This window comes from Elephantulus edwardii, unplaced genomic scaffold (genome assembly GCF_000299155.1).
Source record: "Elephantulus edwardii isolate Elephantulus edwardi_28Jun2011 unplaced genomic scaffold, EleEdw1.0 scaffold00006, whole genome shotgun sequence".
Taxonomy (NCBI): Eukaryota; Metazoa; Chordata; class Mammalia; order Macroscelidea; family Macroscelididae; genus Elephantulus; species Elephantulus edwardii.
The window spans coordinates 11,727,256-11,747,255 of NW_006399756.1; the positions used below are offsets into that span (position 1 = coordinate 11,727,256).

The 20,000-nt window shown below is 49.7% G+C and overlaps 1 protein-coding gene across 1 annotated transcript in view; it reads left to right on the forward strand.

The window, feature by feature from the left end:
* Positions 1 to 1,521: 1,521 nt before the first annotated feature.
* Positions 1,522 to 20,000, forward strand: part of SFXN4 (sideroflexin 4) — a 21,125-nt gene continuing 2,646 nt past the window's right edge. Inside the window, exons 1-9 of the mRNA XM_006880149.1 lie at positions 1,522 to 1,560; positions 4,067 to 4,132; positions 8,850 to 8,876; positions 9,161 to 9,215; positions 11,368 to 11,393; positions 12,016 to 12,069; positions 12,154 to 12,210; positions 13,860 to 13,950; positions 15,680 to 15,795. Coding sequence (XP_006880211.1) covers positions 1,522 to 1,560; positions 4,067 to 4,132; positions 8,850 to 8,876; positions 9,161 to 9,215; positions 11,368 to 11,393; positions 12,016 to 12,069; positions 12,154 to 12,210; positions 13,860 to 13,950; positions 15,680 to 15,795 — 531 coding nt within the window. The remainder of the gene's footprint in view (positions 1,561 to 4,066; positions 4,133 to 8,849; positions 8,877 to 9,160; positions 9,216 to 11,367; positions 11,394 to 12,015; positions 12,070 to 12,153; positions 12,211 to 13,859; positions 13,951 to 15,679; positions 15,796 to 20,000) is intronic.

Below are 20,000 nucleotides of genomic sequence, written 5' to 3' on the forward strand. Positions count from 1 at the left end.
GCTGACGAATTGGACCCTGTTCATATCAAGTGCAAGTTTCTAGCAAGTTTTCAGAGACAGTACTCGGTGGAGCTCCCAGATTAAGAAAGGCTTGGAAGTAGGAGTGGCATCTACTTCCTAAACAGCATGCCTCTGGCAACTCTATTAATTTAGAGAAATGACAATAGTTACAGAACAAGGTTCAGGTCTTTTTTGGTCATAGGGTTGCTATGAGTTGTACTCTACAGTAATAAACAACAACAACGATTGCCTATCTTGCACCAGCAGAGCAGCTGGTGGACTTGAACTTTGGGGTTGGCAACATAATTTCTTGCCACTAAACTGCCAGAGCTCCCTACCTATGAATTAAGGGAGACCAGTAGACCTAGTTCTCTTGCAAGTCTATGGTCCTGAGCCTTCAACTCCAGTAAATGAATCCAAGGAGATACTCAGATATGTCTAGGAAGTATACATCTGTGCCTCTACTACTTTATTATATTTATAAATGTATATGCAGCACATGAGTGTGTATATACATATGCTCACAAATATCTGTTTGTGCACATACATTCCCATATCCTTTCCCATACCCATATAGCATACCTATCTACCTGTATAACCCACTCACATATTTTTTGTTTGTTATTATCATTCCAAGATTGTATATGACACAGCATTTCCTGTCAGTTCAAAACTCATTGCCATCTAATCTGAACTGGCTCACAATTGACCCTCTAGCAGGTTTTCAGAGACTATAAAGCACATGATTTTGGATTCGTTTTTGTGTATGATGTGAGCCATAGCTCTTGTTGCACTCTTTTCCCATTGAATAGATTTTGATCCATTAAGAAAGATGCCCATCGATGGATAAGGATTTACTTCTGGTTTCTCACTTCTGTTCCATTGTCTGTTATTGTCGTTGTACCATTGTCAGCCCGGCAAGCAGCATCTATCAGGTTGGGAGCACCAACCCCACAGTGTGGCTCTTTGTCTAAGCCCGAGCAGGGCTTTGGGGCGGGGCGCCCGCTGGCTCCTCCCCACTTGCCCAAGCTCCACCTCCCTGGAACCCAGACCCGCACTCTGGTTTCTCCCCTCTGGGCCAGGCTCTGCCCCCAGGCTCCTCCTCCCTTCTCAGCCAGGCCCCACCCCCACAGTTTCTTCCCCTGCCAGACAGGCTCCAGCCCCCTCGGTCAGGCTCCACCCCCAGGCGGCTCCTCCCCCTTGACAAGGCTCCACCCTCAGGGAGCTCCTCCCCTCTTGGCCAGGCTCCGCCCCAGCAGCGGCTCCACGCCTCTCGGCAGGCTCCACCCTTCCAGGTCAGGCTCCACCCTGCAGCTCCTCCCCTCCCTACAGGCTCCACCCCTCCACGTCAGGCCCCTCCCCTCCTGGCCAGGCTCCACCTGGTAGCTCCTCCTCTCCCGCCCAGGCCCCTCCCCTCCCGCCAGGCTCCACCCGGAAGCTCCTCCCCCTCTCGGTGCCTCCACCCCCACAGCAGCCGCCGGAAGAGGAGGAGGCAGCGGGAGCCGTGGCCGCACCGCCCTCATGGAGCCCAATCTGCTCTTCTGGATCACGGAGCGCCCAGTATGGCCGGGGCGGGGCCGGGCGGGTCGGGGGCAGGGCCTCGTGGGCTCGGGCTCTCGGGGTGCACGCTGCCCACCCGGCCTGGCTACCTTGAGGGCCTTGTGGCCGCCGAGCGGGATTTCCTCCTCCGGAAATGGGCCCGGAGCGCGCCCTCCACGTGCAGCGCTTGCTTGCAGGGCATCTGCGTCCACGCTGCCCCTGTGGTCCCAGGCAGGGTCGGCACCAGGTCACCCCTAGATCACCCTCGCAGAGGACACCACCACGCACCTGGCTTCTCACTGTCCTCTGAGTGCCTTTTAGCTGCAGCCTCCACACGTTGGTGGGTGCAGCGCGCGGAGGGGGCCCCCAAGTTTTCACCGCTGCTCATCCACCCCTGTAAGAGGTCTCAGCTCACTGCAGTGTGTTAGGCAATCATGGCCCATAGAAATAGGACGTGAGCCACAGAGGCGACCCTGAATGCCTGGGCTGCATCCAGGACCCCCAGTGGCGCAATGTTCAAAGCGCACAATTCTTAACCGGGGGAGTGCACAAAACCAAGACAATCCTGCAAACATTTACAGCCTTGGAAACTCTTGGGGACAGATCTGTCCTACACGGTCGCTGTGGGTTGGAATGGAATGTGTTGTGGGATTTTTTTTCTCTCTCCTTTTTTAAACTACGTTTTTAAAGGTAAGGGGAAAGGTTAAATTAATTTTAGGAATACTGTTAAAACTTGCAAAAGCTGAATCTAAGTGTAAGGTTGAAACTCGTCCAAGAAGGAGAACGCAGATTAATTCCATAACAGGATAGAGAATTGTTAGCAAGACCCCCATCACAGGTGGAAAACAGCTATTGATTTCCCGTTGTCACAAGTTTCCTTGTATCTTCTGTTTAACCTGTTGTTTGTTGTTATATGCCGTCCAGTCGTTTCCGACTCATAGCGACCCTATACACAACAGCCCTAAACCCTGCTCTATCCTGTGCCAACTGCACCGCCTCTGACACACCCATCCCGATTACCCCAGTCACCGAATCAATCCATCTCATAGAGGGTCTTCCTCTAGATGCAAAATAATACTCAACATGTAATCATTTACTATTATTGCAATATTTTTTATACTTTTTAATGAAGCCTTCAAAAACCATTCTGCATTGAACTCCCCACACGTCTCAATTGGCCACCTCCGTCTGGGGTGACCTGTTCACACAGCCTCTAGGCTTCATCACTGAGTCCTAACTGGGGTGTCCAGGTCTTTATTCATGGTGTTAAACCTTTATACTCACTAAGAGGACGGACCTCTGGTGGCTAATGGTAAGAAGCTGTGCTGCAATCCCAAAGGCATGTGGCTCAAACCCACCAGCTGTTCTATTGGATTTACCACCTCTTATAATTCACAGGAGGGTCAGCTATGGTTGGGTTCTTACTCCACAACACACAGCAACAAGAGGCCAGGGAAGCAGATTGTGAGCCCTTTCTTCATGATCCTTCAAGGTCATAGGGAAATGAGTTCATGTATAGGATGGAATATAGGCTTAACTGCCTCCAAAGTCTAGGCTTTTAACTCCCAGGAACAATTTGGTATCAAAGTGCAGTAATAATGCCTTACGCCTTACAGATATTGTGGGCTTAATTCTGGACTATGAAAAAGCGAGTCTCACAGTTTTGATTTCTCAGTGCTTTATATAGAAGTTATGCTTACTCTGTATTGTGGCTTACGGGTGCAGTCTGCGTTCTTGTGGCCTAGTCTGTAGGAAGATTTTGCTGCTAAACCAAAGGACATGCCTCTCTAGAGGCTTGAATCCACCAGTCGCTCTGCAGGAGAAAGATGGCCAGTTTACAGCCGTTGACATCCAAGGAGGGTCAGCAATGAGATTGAGTTCTGAAGACCCCCCACTCACTCGCTGTTGGTGAGTCTGTCCTGACTCCCAGTGGCCCGGTGGAGACCACCCATGCTTCCCTCTTGGAGCAGCTGGTGAATTAGGACCAACAGAGAGACCAGACTTTCGGTTAGCGGCTCAGCAGCCTGTGGGCTTCGCCACCAGAGTGCTCTGTGCTTTATTACACTGTGGTCTGTGAGGAAAAAGTCTGAAACATTGTGAGAATGACCAAAATGTGACACGACATGAGCACATCTGCAAAACGGTGCCGATAGACTTCCCCATGTAGCGGTGCCGCAAACATCATTTAATTTGGAAAAAAAGAAATAAAAAATTCCCAGTCCCTGCGAAGTTCAGTAGCATACATTGTAGTATGAGGTCTGCCTCTTTCTAAAGTGTAGACTTAAGAGGAACTTCCTTGTGGGCTGCGCTAGTACTCTGGAACCATTCTCAGCCTCAGCTTCCTCCCCTGTAAAGTAGGATTGTCAACATTTGACCCGGGAGAAGGCAGAGTGCAATCCAGGGCTCTAATAGTTTCTCAGAAAACCAATTGTTGTTGTTAGACTGTATCTTTGTTTTTCTGCTGCCAGTAATTAACCTTCTCTCTGGTGTTTTTGTCTTTTTTTGTTTTGTTTTCCTTCCTCTTCAGTCTTTTATGCAGAGATTTCTTCTGTGGACAGAACTCTTAGACCCTACGAATGTGGTCATTTCCTCTGTAAGTATTATTTTCAGAGGTAATAGATTTCACATTTTAATCTGAAACTTGAAGATTGTGTGTGGGTCCCTTCCCTTCTTAAATTATCATAAAAGCTATGGGTCCTTTTAAAAGCAGTTGACATAACAGAAGCATCTATATATTATGTTTTGGGGTTTTTTTAATGACCTTGCTGGATTAGAAGGGTGATACATCAAAGCATATGTCAGTACAATATGTTGTGCTGAGTTCTAGACCAGTTGCTGCTGATACAAAGAGCATGTGATAGGGTACTCTGGTAGCCTAGTGGCAAGAAACGGCGCCACAATTCTGAAGGCGCGTGGTTTGAATCTACCAGATACTCTGCTGGAGAAGGAGGGGTCATCTCCTCCTTTGCCAGTCGGATCTGATTCGATGGTACACAATAAGAAAAAGGGGCGGGGAAATTAAAAAGGGCATGTAAACAGACTTCTGTGGAATGAAAGACTCTCTAGTGATGCTGGCCACAGACTGAACTAGAGCCTGTAAAGGAGGGGTGTGGCTGGGATTGGGAGCAGCCGGAGGAGAAGCTCAGCTGTTAGTTTGTGGGTTTGTGATGGCTTGAATGTTGCCATGATGCTGGAAACTATGCCACTAGTATTACAAATACCAGCAAGTCGTTTTTAGTGGACAGACTTGAGTGTAGGTTCTAGAGTAAGACTAGGAAGAAAGGCCTGGAGATCTACTGTTGAACACTTTCCCATGAAAACCCTATTGATCACAACAGACTGTCGTCTAATGTCGTGCTGGAAGATGAGCCCCTCGTTTGGAAGGCAGTCATCAATCGACAGGATCGTGCAGGACCGGGAAGTGTTTGGTTCACTTGTACGTTGGGTCCCTGTGAGTCGGAGCTGAGTCAGAAGTCTGCCCACAACAGAGGAGCAGTGTTCTACTCTGACGATGGGAGAATCAGAGAGGAGAGGGGCCATAAGCAGAGCTTGGGGTGAAGTTGTCCATGTTATCAAGTCAGAACCAACTCATAGCTGATCCTCCAAGGTGTTTTCAAAGGCTGTAAATCACATAGGAGGAGATTATCCATCTTTCTCCATAGGAGCAGCTGATGGATTTGAACTGCCTGCCTTTGGATTGGCAGCACAACCTGTTACTAAGCCCCTGGAGAGGAGGTCACACAAAATCCAGAGCTTTTTTAAAAAAAAAAAATTACCATTTTGTGTGTGTACTGTCAAATCGGATCTGACCGGTACAGGAGGAGATTGTTGTTCCTCCTTCTCCAGCAGAGCACCCGGTGGATTTGAACTGTGTACCTCTGGGATTGCCGAGAACGTTTTGTTTTTTTTTAATGTGGCTGGGCATGTTTGCCATGACTTCATATTCCCTGCTGGTTTCCATATAAAGGCCCCACAGGAAGTAATACACCATAGATTTTAGTGAAGATCACCCTCAGGGGCCAGGCCGTTGAAGAGACATCCAGGATCCTGCGGTGGCCTCAGCACAGCCCCTGCGCCTTTCGTTCTGACTGCAGCAGGGTGAGCACGTCGCCCTGACACACTGGCGCTTTCACTTTGCGGATGATGGGCCAGCTTGTGTCATCCGTGAACTTGCTCGCAGCTGCATGCGCTGTCCTTGTGTGTGAGCTGGTCCTGCCCAATACCTTGGTGACTGACCAGCTTGATAAGTCGCATGTGGCTGGTATCCATCATAGCTGCTCACCGGGTGGACGGGCTAGCCCAGAGCTCTTAATGTTTCAAATCCGTGACCAGTTACAGAGCAGGCTGCTGTGATCCATCGATTTTTCATGGACTGATTTTGAGGAGTACATGGTCCGGCCTCTCTTTGTTTGGAAGTCCCACTGAAGCTATTTGGTATTACAGCCACACAGAAGCCTTTGCTGACAGACTATAGTCACTGTACTTTGGCTGGAAATAGAATCCAGGTCTCTCTCCATCATGGATGGCAAGAATTGTACCATTGAGCCACCACGTAAATACACGGAAGGACGTACCCAAACTTACTCCATTGTTATCTCCAGAATGGTAGAATGAATGGGCTAGGAAATTAACTAAGGTTGATGATTATCTCTTTTTTAGGGAGAGAGAAGGAGAAATAGGGTCTAATGCTTACAGACAGTTGTCTGTTCCGAGGGATGGTAGTAGGGGTGTGAAGCGGTCTTTGCATTTTCCTGTATTTCAGTTTGTTTTGTGAAATTATGAGAATAAATCATTATATAAAACACAGTGGACATGAGTGAAACATAGTGTATATGAATGTATAAAATACAAATATATGTACTAAAAAAAACCCCTCACAAAACAGAAGAATCCGAGAGGGAAGCAAGGCTGAATGGGGTGACTGGGATGGGCGAGTGAGAGGGAGGGGACCGCGGGCGTCTTGTTAGGCAGGTGGTGGGGTTGTTATGAGACATATAATATCAGTGAAAAAGAGTCAGCGAGAGGCACAGCAAGCAGTGGGCTGAACTGAGAGCTCCCCAGGGATGGAGGAGGTATGACTCTACCTGGGCTGACCCTGCTGGAGAAGCCCCAGAAGTGGCAGACCCCAGGCTCCCCACCACGTTGACGTGGGACGCACAGGTTAGTTCCAGGCGTGCTGGGGTGTAAGTGGGCAACCACAAAGACTGTGTGACACTGAGATGAGGAGGTCACCGCTTTATTTCTTGATATTTGTTTTTAATCTGATTGTAGGAAAAAGTTGAGAAGTTCAGGCAACTCCTGTTAACAGATGCTGCCAGAGAGAACGTGAAGGACCCAGAGGTGTGTCTGGGACGCTCGGGTGTTGCTGGCTCAGGGCAGGGAGGGTTGCCTGAGGAGAATTCTGCAGGAATGGTCTGAAATCGGGAATAGTTTTGGCCATTAATCATAAAATTGTAATCTCATTGCCCCCACTCTTGGGGTTGTACTTTGAAAATACAACAAGATCAGCTTTCAAAACAGATCTAGATCAAACAAAAATCTAGAGTTAGATTGTTTTGTTCTTAAAGAAATTTCTATTGTGATCTGGGGGACGGTTTACAGAGCAAATTGGTTTCCCATTCAGCAGTTCATACACATGTTCATGACCTTGATGACAATGGCAACATTGTAGCAGCACTCCTCCCCCTTCCTCCTGGTGTTTCCTGTCTTATTTGTCCTTTCCAGACAGATGCTGCCCTTGTAATGTATGCTCCATTGTTCTAAGGAGTGCGTTTCACCTGGCATGATCGAGTCACTGGGATCATTTCAGTTCGAGGCTTGAAGGGTGATTAACAGCCATGGTCTCAGAGCTTTTCCAGTATCCATCACACCTGGGCCAGGCATTTAAGTGCAATTCAAATTTCTTCTTTCTTTTTTTTAACCTTTTATTGTGATTTGAGTGAAAGCTTACAAAGTAGGTTGATTTTTCCCTTGAATAATTCAATTCACACATATGACAATCTCTTCTCCTAAGTCAATTAGAAGGAGTCCTAATCGCACAGTGAATAAGCATACAGCTGCATATTGGATGATTGGTGGTTCGAATCCACCCAGTGGCTCAAGGAAAGGCCTGCCAATCTGCTCCCATAGAGATTCCAGCCCAGGGAACCCTGTGGCGCACCGCTCTTCCACGTTGAATCCTGAGTGAGAGGGGAGCTCTGGTGGCCTAGTGGCAAGGAGCTGCAACTATAATGCCAGAGGCGCACGGTTCAAATCCACCAGATGCTCTGCCGGGAAAGGAGGGACAATCTCCTCCTGTACCAGTCAGATCTGATTTGACGGTACACTCACGCGCACACACACACACACACACACACACACACACACACACAAAGAATCCTGAGTGAGCTTGACTCGGCAGCACCTAACAACCCCAACAACAACCCAGTGGGAGTAGGATTCTTTCTGTGCAGCTGTGATTAGTGGAGATTGTCTGTGGCTGATTTTGGGGCTCCTGGCAAGCTTCAAAATTCTAGCAGGCTCCCTAGGTCAGAATCTGACTGCTAGTGTAAATGTAAACAGGTTCCAGAAAAGATTGCATCCCTGCATGTTGTTGTTGTTGTTGTTATGTACCACAGAGGTGGAACAAACCCATAGCTGACCCTCCAGCGGGTTTTCAGAGGCTATAAGTCACATGGGAGGAGATTGAGTGCCCATCTTTTCCCCATAAAGCATCAAATGAATTTGAACCAAATGGCTTCGGGGTGGCAGGGCAGCTCCTTACCACTTGGCCACCAGCACCTCTCAGGGGTCATTTATTAACACCCCTAGCGTTTTTGGGGCCCCTGCCATCAGTCTGGCACTGCCGCCTATAGAAAGCTCTCGTGCTTCACTTGTTTTTTGGGAGAGTTTGCTGAGGCCTCAGGCTGACAGCTTGACTGATTCCACGGTGCCTGCACACGTGCCGTTCTGCTCAAGGAGAAGCAGGCCGGGCTCAGAGACAGTGGCAGGGCCACAGTGCCGAGGCCCTGGGAGCCTTTGCAGGGGCGAGTCAAGAGTTGACCTTGACTCTTTTTCCAAGATTGTAGAGAGTGACCTAGGACTTGTCAGTGCTGTGCTTCTTTCCCTCTCTGTGGACCCTCTCTACTCGCCATTAGTTGACTTGTTTATCATTTGATGTCTTTGTTTTGAGTTGCTCTGTTCACAAGATGGAAAAACAGTTCTGCTCTTAGAGAGAGGCAGAGCAGAGGGAACATGAGAAGTAAGACTGACGATGTGGCTCGCTTTTCGGACAGGCCACCTGAAAGATTATTTCTTGTTTCTCTTTTTAGATGCAAGAGGCTTGGAAGAGAAGTCTTGTAAGTGTCAGCCCTGTAGATATTTTCAGTCCCCTAAAATAACCAACTTTCCCGGGTGTTGCGAACAGCCTGCCCCTTAACTGAAAGGTGAGTGGTTCAGATCCTCCCTGTGGCACTGCGGAGGAAATGTCTGGCGACCTACGCTGTAAGGTTCCAACCATTAAAACCTCTGGAACCCAGTTCTGCCCTGATCCTTATGGAGCTTCCGAGAGGTGGAGGCAGCCCTGGGGCAGGGGGTAAGATGAGCAGATGTGAAGCTGACCGGTGTGTTTGCGTTTTTGAAGGGCACTGTGCATCCAGATAGCAGCAAGCTGATCCCCGCTCCTTTCCGGCCTGCAGGTGAGTTGGTTTTCCCTGCTGGGATGTCTGGTGATGAGTCTGGAAACCAGAGCTTAAAAGGAGTGTTCGGAGGGCTTGGGGTTAACGGTGGAGACGAGCAGCCTCGGGCTGCACAGAGATCTTGGGTTTTGGAAGGAGGCACAAGCTGCCTGGGCTTAGTCCTGCCTGGACCGTGATGCTCTGGTGAGTGAAGCAGACTGTGTCCTGGATGGGGTCAGAACACGTACATACGTATAAGTGCTTATGTTTCCCAGAAGCACCCAGTCGATTCTGACTCACAGCGGCCCTCCGTTGAGCGTCTGGGGCTGTAGGTCTTTACGAGAGGAGATGCCCATCTCCCTTCTGCGCAGTTACTGGTGACTTGGAACCCTAGGTCCGCAAATTCTAGTGTTGGGAATATCATTTCTGTTCTCTCCTTTTCACCATGTACAGCTTAGATATGGGTGGACTGACACAGTGACTGTGGCAGTGTGGCCGGAGACCGTGAGGTTGACTCAGGATACAGCAGGGCTCAGGGCCATTGTTCATAAGGTTGCCATGAGTCATTATCAACTCGATGGCACATAACAACAACAACAAACTTAGGTAAGGGAATAAGACTCTTCTGCTCTGACGTTCTCCCTGTATGTTTAAATACTGGAAATGAAATGACAAACTTAGGTAAGGGAATAAGACTCTTCTGCTCTGACGTTCTCCCTGTATGTCTAAATACTGGAAATGAAATGTGCAGAGATGGGCAGTCTCCTTTCGTGTGGTGTTCAGCCTCTGAAAACCCATTGGAGGACCAGCTGTGGGTCCGCTACAAATTGACAGCAATGAGTTGTGAGTCTTTTCATTTGAATCAGACGCTAGCTAATGAATTAGATATAGTGAGTGAAGTAAGGCTTATTTGCCAGTTAGAAGGGTGGATCTCCAGGAATTAGTATTAAGGGGGCAAAGTGGAGCAGGAAACAGTGTCTGGTGTCTCCCTTGGTATAAATGAGAGCTTTGTGGGGTTCAGGTACTCAGGAGAAGGGGGACGTCTACCTTCTGATAAGACCGAGCCTGGTTGCTGTTGAGCCGCTTCCAAGTGACCTGTTGCCAGAGCAGAGCTGAGATCTGGGGGTTTTCAGTGCTGAGTTTTGGCGGTGGGTTACCAGGCCTTTCTTCTGAGGGGCCGCTAACCTCCAGTCTTTCAGCCAAGCACACTAACCACTGCACCATCTGGGCACTCCATCTGTCCTGATGGTTTTATTAAAAACTCCCTCAGGTGGGGAAAACCATGCATAGATGACAGACACGTCTTCAGGAAGCTCTGGTGGCCTAGTGCTAAGAAACTGCGCTGCAATCCTGAAGGCACATGGTTCAAATCCACCAGCTTCTCTGTGGGGGAAAAACGGGTGGTCTCCTCCTGAGCACTTGAACTGCCTCTGAAAACCCACTGGAGGGTCAGCTGTGGGTAGATTCTAACTTGATGGTACAGAGCAACAGGTGTGTGAGGGGAAAGGCAGTGTACACCTGGGTGATCAGCACCGTCTCCAGAGAACAGGAGGCCACAGAGAGGTACAGTGTGAGGAATGTCACAGGGGTCCCAAGGCAAAACGTGTGTGGACGGTGGAACAAAAGACAAATCTGCTCGGGAAGCTTTAGCATAACCCACTATAAAGAAACTCCCCTGGGGGATGCGTGAGAAGCTGTCCCTGGTGCTTGCCTGTGGCAGGAGGGCTGGGAGGAGGCTCAGTCTGTCTTTGTGCCGTAGGCACATACTTATTCTTTTCACTGGGGAAAGAAGTAGAATGTCCTTTGAGGGCTGTAATTCAGCAGGTGTTGCAAAGGTCTTCAGGCCCAGTGCCCCACCCGGGGCTGTATGCCCCCCACCTCAGGCTCCATGGACACATGCCCCCCCTTCAAAGCCTCCCTAGGCTCTGTGCCCTTTGGGCTTGAGACCTCCAGGCTCAGTACACTCCCAGGACTTGAGGCCCCCCATGGTAAATGCCCCCCAGGCTTGATGCCCCCCCCAGGCTTAGTGCGACCCCAGGCTAGGTACACCCCCTGACTCGAGATCCCTCCCCAAGCCCGGTCCCCAAGGCTCAGTGACCCTCAGGCTTGGCTCTGGGCCATGCCCTGTCTGCCTCAGCACCTGCCCCCTAACAGCTCTTCTCTCCTTTGCCAGCTTTCCTGCCTTTGACAGCACCCATGGTGAGTAAACTCCCGCTCACCCTGGAGGAACTGGGGGTTTAGGGAGATGTTCACCCTGCTCCTAACCTTAGCTGGCATCTCCCAGCTCTCGACCCCGTCCTGTGACCTGTGGGTTATATCCACCCCGTCCCGAACACATGCATCTTGTCCTATCAGGTGGCCAGGCCTCTCCTCGGAGGTCACAGGCAATCCTTGTTTGGGTGTATCGAGATCAGTGAGTGTGGCATGCCCACCAGTCCAGAGTCCTTCCCCACCAGGCTCTCACCTGGACCTGCGCTGTGACTCAGGCCCCATAACTTCACCCATCTTGACTCTCCTGAGGTGTTTATCTACTTCACTCGCCCCTCCCTCCTCCACCTGCCCTTCAGTCCTTTGACTTCTGACCTGCACTGTCAGATTGCAGGTCGTGGGGCCAGGCGTGGCAGTAAGCACCTAGTGTCCACAAAGCGGCTAGTTTAGGGCCCTGGGAGTGGCCTGTCCACTGAGGAATGGTCCCTGTGTCCCTGCCCTCCCTGTCCCAGCTTCTGGAGGCTCAGTTACCATCACCCTGGAGGTGCTGGGTTCTCACAGGCTCAACCTCCCCCCAAACCCTCATAGTTCAGTTTTGCTTGCTTTTTTACAGGTGTTTTTTTCCATGATGCCATCAAAAGGAATAAAGTCCATGATCCTACCTCAGGTAGCCATTGTTTCCATTTCACAAGGGGTCAGTGCTGTTCTGCCTGAAACCCTGGTGTGTTATGTTTCCTTCGTCTCTCCATAGCTCTCCCTCTGCTCCTACACCACAGCCTTCAACATCATCAACGGGAACCCCAGCTCTGTGAGTGCCGGGAGGCCCAGAGGGGCGCAGCTCAGGTGGTGCCCTTCTCGAGCTGGCTTTTCCCATTTTAAAGTGTTCCTTGCTGAGTGAAACTATGAGATTTTCTAAACACATACTTTTACTTTTCTCTTAGCATCATCACCCACAAGAGACGCTATTACTCGGAGCAGGAGTCATTGTTTCTTCGACCTTTTTTGGAGTAGGTATTTTTAAAAAACTCTTCACCTTCTTTTCTATGGAGGGGTTTTTGTTTTGTTTTTAAATTTTATTTTATTATTTTCTGTGTGTGTACCGTCAAATCAGATCTGACTGGTATAGGAGGAGATTGTTCCTCCTTTGCCAGAAGAGAATCTGATGGATTCAAACCACGCACCTCTGGGACTCCAGTGCAGCTTCTTGCCACTAGGCCACCAGAGCTCCTTTATATGGAGGTTTTGAAAAGATTTATTCAGATTATAGGTTTTTTAAATTTTTTATTTTATTATTTTTGTGTGAGTGTACTGTCAAATCAGATCTGACTGGTACAGGAGGAGATTGTCCCTCCTTCCCCAGCAGAGTGTCTGGTGGATTTGAACCGTACGCCTCTGGGATTGTAGTTGCAGCTCCTTGCCACTAGGCCACCAGAGCTCTCCTCAGATTATAGATTTAATTAATGTTCCAATTTAAATTATTTAGAAAACATGAGAAGATAAAGGCATTTTCTGTGCAGTAGCTCTGGCAGTCTAGTGGGTAAGGAGTTGCGATGCCAACTCAAAGGCGGGCGGTTCAAATCCATCAGCTGCTCTGCAGGATTAAGATGGACTCTTCCCTGCGTTGTACTGTCTTGGAAACCCTGTGGAGGGTCAGCTGTGTGTCTGTTCCTACTTGATGGTGTTGAATTGTTAAAATTCTAAGTCCCAGGGAGCTCTGGTGGCCTAGTGGCTTAAGAAGCTGCACTGCAGTCCCAGAGGTGAGCTGTTCGAATCCACCATATGCTCTGCTGGAGAAGGAGAGACAATCTCCACCTGTACCAGTCAGATTGGATTTGACAGTACACACACACACACACACACACACACACATGAATAAAAGAAAAGAAAAATTCTAAGTCGCTACACTAAAATTAGTTAATTAATTTAAAAAACAAACTTAGCATGCACAAGCGTAATCTATTAATTGTGCCTGGCCTCGGCCGAGGGGACATGTAATAGTTACAGGTGTTGACTTTGGTGTCAGGCAGCCCACTTGGAATCCAGGCTCTGACCCTGCAGGACTTGGTGGTTCTGTGTGACACTGAGCCTTGGTTCGCCTCTCAGGTAAACAGTGGGTAATCCAACACCCACCTCACCGTTGTTGTGGACCATCGAGTCAGAACCAACTCATAGCTGACCCTCCAGCAGGTTTTCAGAGGCTATTAATCTCATGGGAGGAGACTGACCATCTTTCTCCCATGAAGCAGCTGGTAGATTTGAATCATGTGCCTTTGGGACTGCTTCCCACTAGGCCACCAGAGCTCCCTACCTCACTGTTACCGCAACTAAATTGAAAAACTGGGTGGAAACGCTGGCCCGGCGCCTGACTGGTCCCAGCAGGCAGGTGAAGGCTGGCTGTGCTGTAGACTGTCCAGCTGACTTATGGTCTCATGAAATCCCAATTCTCTTGTTTTCTAGATAATTCCTCAGTTAGTACAAATGAGGTATTCCCATGTGAATGGTCTCGCTCAGTTTTTCGTCAGAAGAGCCTTTCCGGTGGTCTTCCTGGGTGAGCAGGAAGGGCTGGCGTGCTGTCTGGCCCTGTCGGGGGACCTTTCTCTGTCATCACAGCCACCTCCGTCCCTCAGCCGCGGGGTGGCTGGTCATAGCCACTGTTTGTAGTCATTGTCCCTCAGCCACGGGATGGCTGGTGACAGCTACTGTTAGCAGTGATCGTCCCTCAGCCGCGGAGTGGCTGGTCACAGCCACTGTTTGCAGCCTGCTGGCCCCACCAAGCCTGAACCAGGTTTTTGGTTTGAGAGGTGACACTTCCCTTGGTGATACCGCTGTCTTAGCTAGAGCTTCTATAACAGAAGTAGCACCAGTGGGTACCTTTCATGGACAGTCTAGGAAGCTGGGCATCGACACTCAGGGCCCTCGCTCAGGGGAAGGCTTTGTCGCTCTGGAGGAGGGTTCTTGTTCCGGCTTCTCCAGCGGTCTTCTCCGTGAGCCTCGAAGTCGCTGCGTCTATCCATCTTTCCCCATGTGTACTTGCTGCTGTGCCTCACATGCTCTCTTTATGTATCACAAAGTCCTCAAGGAGCTCTGGTGGCCTAATGAGTGAGGAGTTGCATTGGCAACGCCAGGGCCGGCAGTTCACATCCACCAAGTGCCCCACGGAGGAAAATGGCAGGCGGCCTCCTCCCTTGCAGTCTACATCCTCTGAAAACCCTCCGAAGGGTCCGCCGTGAGTCGGTACTGACTCAGCGGCAGTGAATTCAAAATCATCCGGTTTAAGACACACCCTGCAAGGACATGATGCTTGGAAGGGTCTAGGGTCAGCACAGGAGAGGAAGACCCTGGATGAGATGGATGGACGTGGTGACTGTGACATTGGAGGCAAGTGTGTCAGAGACAGTGAGATTGGCCTAAGATAGGCCAGGGTCCAGAGCTATTGTTCATAGGGTTACAGTGAGTCGGAGGGTGGCATGTAACAACAACACTGACAAGGTCTCATTAACATGACAGAGAAAGCTCTCTTTGCAAACAGGGTGACACCCAAGTATAGGGGTTAGGATATTTTGGGGAGACATAATTCAGTTAAAAACACTCTTTAGTTGTCAAAGGGTGAACACAAGCCTGGAGCCCTGGATTCCTTCTGGAAGGCTCCACACGAGCTCTCTAATTAATGCATGATTTCATTCAATCTGATGGTGACTGATGGGTGGGTAGCATCATCCCCATTTACAGATGAGAAGATTGAAGCGGGGGCAGGTTAGATAACTTTTAGTCACACGGCATCAAGGGCTGGCATGTCAGTTCCCATTCGGCAGTGTGACAACAGAGAGAGTGACAGATTAACGGAAAGTTTACATTGGTCAGTTTGCAAAGTCTCTAGTTCTTGCTCCAAAGTGAAGCAGTTTAGAGAGTTGGTAAAATTATGTCTGTGGTGTAACTGGCAACATTGCCTTTAGAAACCTGTCCAAGCAAGTAAAGAAAGGGGAGCATGGCAGATATCTTGGGGTTCTCCCTGGAATTCTTTCTTACACAGTAGTGGGACTGGAGCTCAGGGTGGGGAACCTGGAGCAAGGATCCAAGACTGGATAGCTGGCACTTGACCCAGCTGCCCTCACCACACCCAGGAGAGAAGGGCAGCCAGCCTGGCTGGGTGTGGGTCCCGAAGCCCCCGGGGGCTGGGGAGGCTTCTGTCAGAGGCACATGAGGTGGGCACACCCCGAGGTGACTGCCGGACTGCTCAGAACCGGAACTCATCCTTCCTGTTCCTTTCTAATCCTCAGCCCAAGCCAGTGCGTTAAATGTTTTTCTATCCCGAGTTTTGGAGCCTGCAAGAGGCATAAAGGTGATGGACAAGAAAGGCAGAGTCATCGGTCATTCCAGAAGGGCAGGAGATAAGGTAAGGGGGCTTCACAGGGCTTAGCTGCTTGGTATGTGGGTGACGAACTGACTTTTCTGTGGGAGAACCAGGCTCAGATTCACATCTCCTTCAGCCTCTCAGGGAGCTCTGTGGTGCAGTCTGGAGGGAGCTGTGCTGGTAACAGGCTGAGCCTCTCCGACTGCAGCTGCACCAGCCACTCCACAGGAGAAAGATGGGCATTCTCCCCTGCACAACGCACAACCCCAGAAACCAGCGAAGGGCCAGCTAGGGGTCTGCTCTGACCTTCCAGCAATGTTGTTATGTGCTGTCCAGTCACGTACGACTCGAGGCCGTCCTCAGAATCCCTGACACACTTGGACCCATGGTGCAGTCACTGTGTCAGCACATCTCAATGAGGGGCTTCGCCACTTCCCCGACCCTCCACTTTGCCAAACATGATGTCCATCTCCAAGGAATAGCCTCTTCTAACAACATGTCCAAAGTATGAGAGACACAGCTTCCTCGTGGCCTCCAAATAGCTCTGTCTGGCTGCTCCTTCTCCAAGACATCTGTTCTTTTGGCCGTTAGTGGGATAGTCAGCACTCTTCTCCAGCACCACAGCTCAAAGGCATCAGTTCCACTTCTGTCGTCCTGTCATAGCAGTTGACTGAAGACACCATGGCCTGAACTGGGTGTACTTTAGTCCTCTCCTGACACTGCTCCTCAATAACTTGGAGGGGTCCGTGACTACAGACTTTTCCGGTACAATATGTCCCTTCATAGAGGCCCCTAAACCTCACCTGCTCATCATATATTATCCGAAAAGTTCACACCCAAAAATGACCAGAGGTCATTTCAGTCCCTTGAGCTGAATGCACACAGAACTAATGTCTTGAACTGAGCAGAGGAATAAACTGTGGTGAGACCTGAACACTTAGTCAGCGCCCTGCCACCCCACCAACCGCTCCAAACGGGGCCACAGCAGAAGGTGCGGGGTGGTTGTTAGGTGCCATCAAGTCAGAGCCCACCCATCGCCGGCCCTCCGGTGGGTTTTTAAAGGCAGTTAATCACATGGGAGGAGATTGCCCATCTTTCTTTCATGGAACAGCTGGGGGGTTTGAATCTTGTACCTTTGGATTGGCGGTGCAGCTCCTTAACACTAGGCCACCAGAGCTCCCTGAAGTAGCAGCTAATGAATGGTAAACATTATTAAACATGGAGGTGTTTCATAGTCATTTTAGGCAGAGCAAGGATGTCTTCCAAAGGCCACCCTGGACTATCAGCTGGCTCTTAAGGAGGAAGATTTGGGGCGATGGGAGAATTTAGAAGAGGATGATGATTGCAAAACATGATGAACAACAACCAAACCACAAACATGATGAACACATTTAATGTCACTGACTTGTTGCTGTTGAGTTGATTCTGACTCTTGGAGGTCCCACGTGACAGGAACTGCTCCTGAGTGCTTTCTTAACTGTAAGGCTTCTAGGAGGAGACCCCCAGCTCTGTCTGCCATATGGCTGCAGGTGGGGTTCAAACCCCACCAGTTCATAAATTAATGTAATAAGTGGAGCAAGACGCGGTTCTCTGGAGCGCCTCCACCTGCCTGCCAGGTGCTGTGCTGTGCTGTGCTTCCAGCCCCTGACCGGCCAGGTGCCTCTCCCTGGGGCCCTTGGCCCCCCAGTGGGGTGGTGGCTGAGACTTCTCTGGCCCTGGAGGTTCCACCACACCAACCACAACTTCATTCCCCCTCCCCCCCCACATATGAACCAACTTAGGAGAAATGAAAAGGTTTGCCTGCCTGCTTTTGTTAAGAACAACTTTTTATCTTTTGAGAAAGAATAAAGTGTCTGTGGCTGTGCGTAAGCATGACTGCTCTTGCATCACGCCCCTGTCACCAAAAGGTTCCTTTTCTTTGACTAAAATTCCAGAAAGTGCGTAACCGCCAATATCTGATTGTAACAGGGCACCTTTGATTTGGGTTTCAGGAGCCTCTTCGAGCTCTTTTCTCTGACCGGACTTGCAAGCAGTGTGATATGTTTAATGATGATGATGTCTCAGACCCACTTCCCATGGCCCCAAAACAAGGGAGTGAGGAGCCTTCGAGTTACACAACCAACTCAATAGCCACTCTCCTCTTCCAGAATCTCAGTGGTTTTGTTTTATGTTCCAGAAGTTTTATTTTAGTCTTTGTTTCCTTTTATCTGAATTGGGGTTTTAAAAACTTTTTATTAAGATTTGGGAGGAAGTTTTCTGAGCAATTTAGTATTGCAGTCAACCATTCGTAGATACTTTGTTTCATGACATTGATTACAATCACCACATTGTATCATCACTCTACACACTCTCTGTGGTTCTGGCAGAAACCTTACTCTCAAAATGACCTTCCTAAGCCCTTGTCCTAGCAAAGAGGAGCGAAACTGTGAGTGGAGGGCAGACGCTGGTGGTGGGAGACAAATCCCTGAATGGAAGTGGCAGCTAGATCATGGAAGGCTGGAGTCAGAGGACAGAGGTCGGAGTGAGCAATCGTGGTTTGTCCGTCTCCTCTCAGGAGGAGAAGTGATATTGGTGGAGTTGCATCTGTTTACCTGGGGGCAGGGTCCTAAAGTTATGATGACGGTAAATGTCATCTATAGTCAGAATTGTCCTTTAAAACCTAGTTAATAGGGAGCTCTGGTGGCCTAGTGGCAAGAAGCTGCACTGCAATCCCAGAGGCACATGGTTCAAACCCACCAGATGCTCTGTTGGAAAAGGAGGGACAATCTCCTCCTGTACCAGTCAGATCTGATTTGACGGTACACACACACAAAAAAAATAGTAAGCTAAATTTTTTTTCTTTTAAAATCTAGTTAATGCCCTAAAGAAAGCATGATTTTATGATAAAACCCGAACAGTAACATGTTTGTGGCAACGTTTAACAAATAATGCACAGGATAGAAAAGGCTTCCTGGAGTGGCACAGCTGTTTAAGCACTGAACTCTTAGCTGAAAGGTTGGTGATCAGACCCATCTGGATGTGCCCCTGAGGCGAGGCCTGGCAGTCTACTTCAGGTGACGACCACGTCCTTGAATGTGGGGTGGTTCTCCTAGGCCTAGATGGGGTCTCTCACCGTGAATTAGAATTGTTGTTGTTGTTGTTGTTATGTGCCGTCGAGTCGTTTCCGACTCATAGCGACCCTATGCACAACAGCCCTAAACCCTGCCCTATCCTGCGCCAACCGTACCGCCTCTGACACACCCATCCCGATTACCTCACTCACCGAATCAATCCATCTCATAGAGGGTCTTCCCCTCCTGCGCTGTCCCTCCACCCTCCCAAGCATGATGTCCCTCTCCAAGGACCCGTCCCTCCTGGCAACATGTCCAAAATATGTCAGACGAAGCCCCCGAATCTTTGCCTCCAAGGAGTAGCTTGGTTTAATCCTCTCGAAGATGAATCTGTTTGTTTTCCTGGCAGTCCATGGTACATTCAGTACCCTTCTCCAGCACCACAGCTCAAAAGCATCCACTCTCCTTCTGTCCTCCCTAGTCATTGTTCAACTCTCTGATGCATAACAAGCGATTGCAAATACCATGGCCTGTATCAGGTGCACCTTAGTCTCCAGAGAGACACTGTTGCTCCTGAGTGCTTTAGAGAGGTCCCTAACAGCAGACTTTCCCATCACGATACGCTTTTTGATTTCCTGACTGCTGGTGCCAAGAGTGTTGACTGTGGAGCCGAGCAAACTGAAGCTGTGAACAATCTCAATCTCTTCGTCATCCATCCTGACGCTGCCAATTGGTCCAGTGGTGAGAATCTTTGTCTTCTTGACATTGAGCCTCAGTCCATACTGAAGGCTGCAGTCCTTGACCCTTCGCAGCATTTAACGAACCTGTAATAGCATGCTCTAGAGAAGAGGACAGAACGTTGTACTACAAACTTATGCAAAGCTAAGTTTATAGCCCAGCACCTGGGGCGTGGTACGTGCAGGTGCGGGGCCTGCCAGCGCCTCCGCCCGAGCTGTTGGGAGCACGCCCGTCCACGATTGGAGGTTGTGGAGGGGCTGTGGCCAGTGACTCCAGATCTGCTCCAGGTGGCGCAGTGGGACAGAGTCGGGCTGTGCCTGAGGGTTTCTGAAGCTGGGACCTTTGAGGGAGCAGATGGCTGCGCCTTTTCTCTGAGGCTGCTGGTGGTTCAGAAGCAGACTTAGGCTCGCAGCTCAGCACTCAGCCATTGTGCCACCAGCACCCCGCTGACCGGGAGCA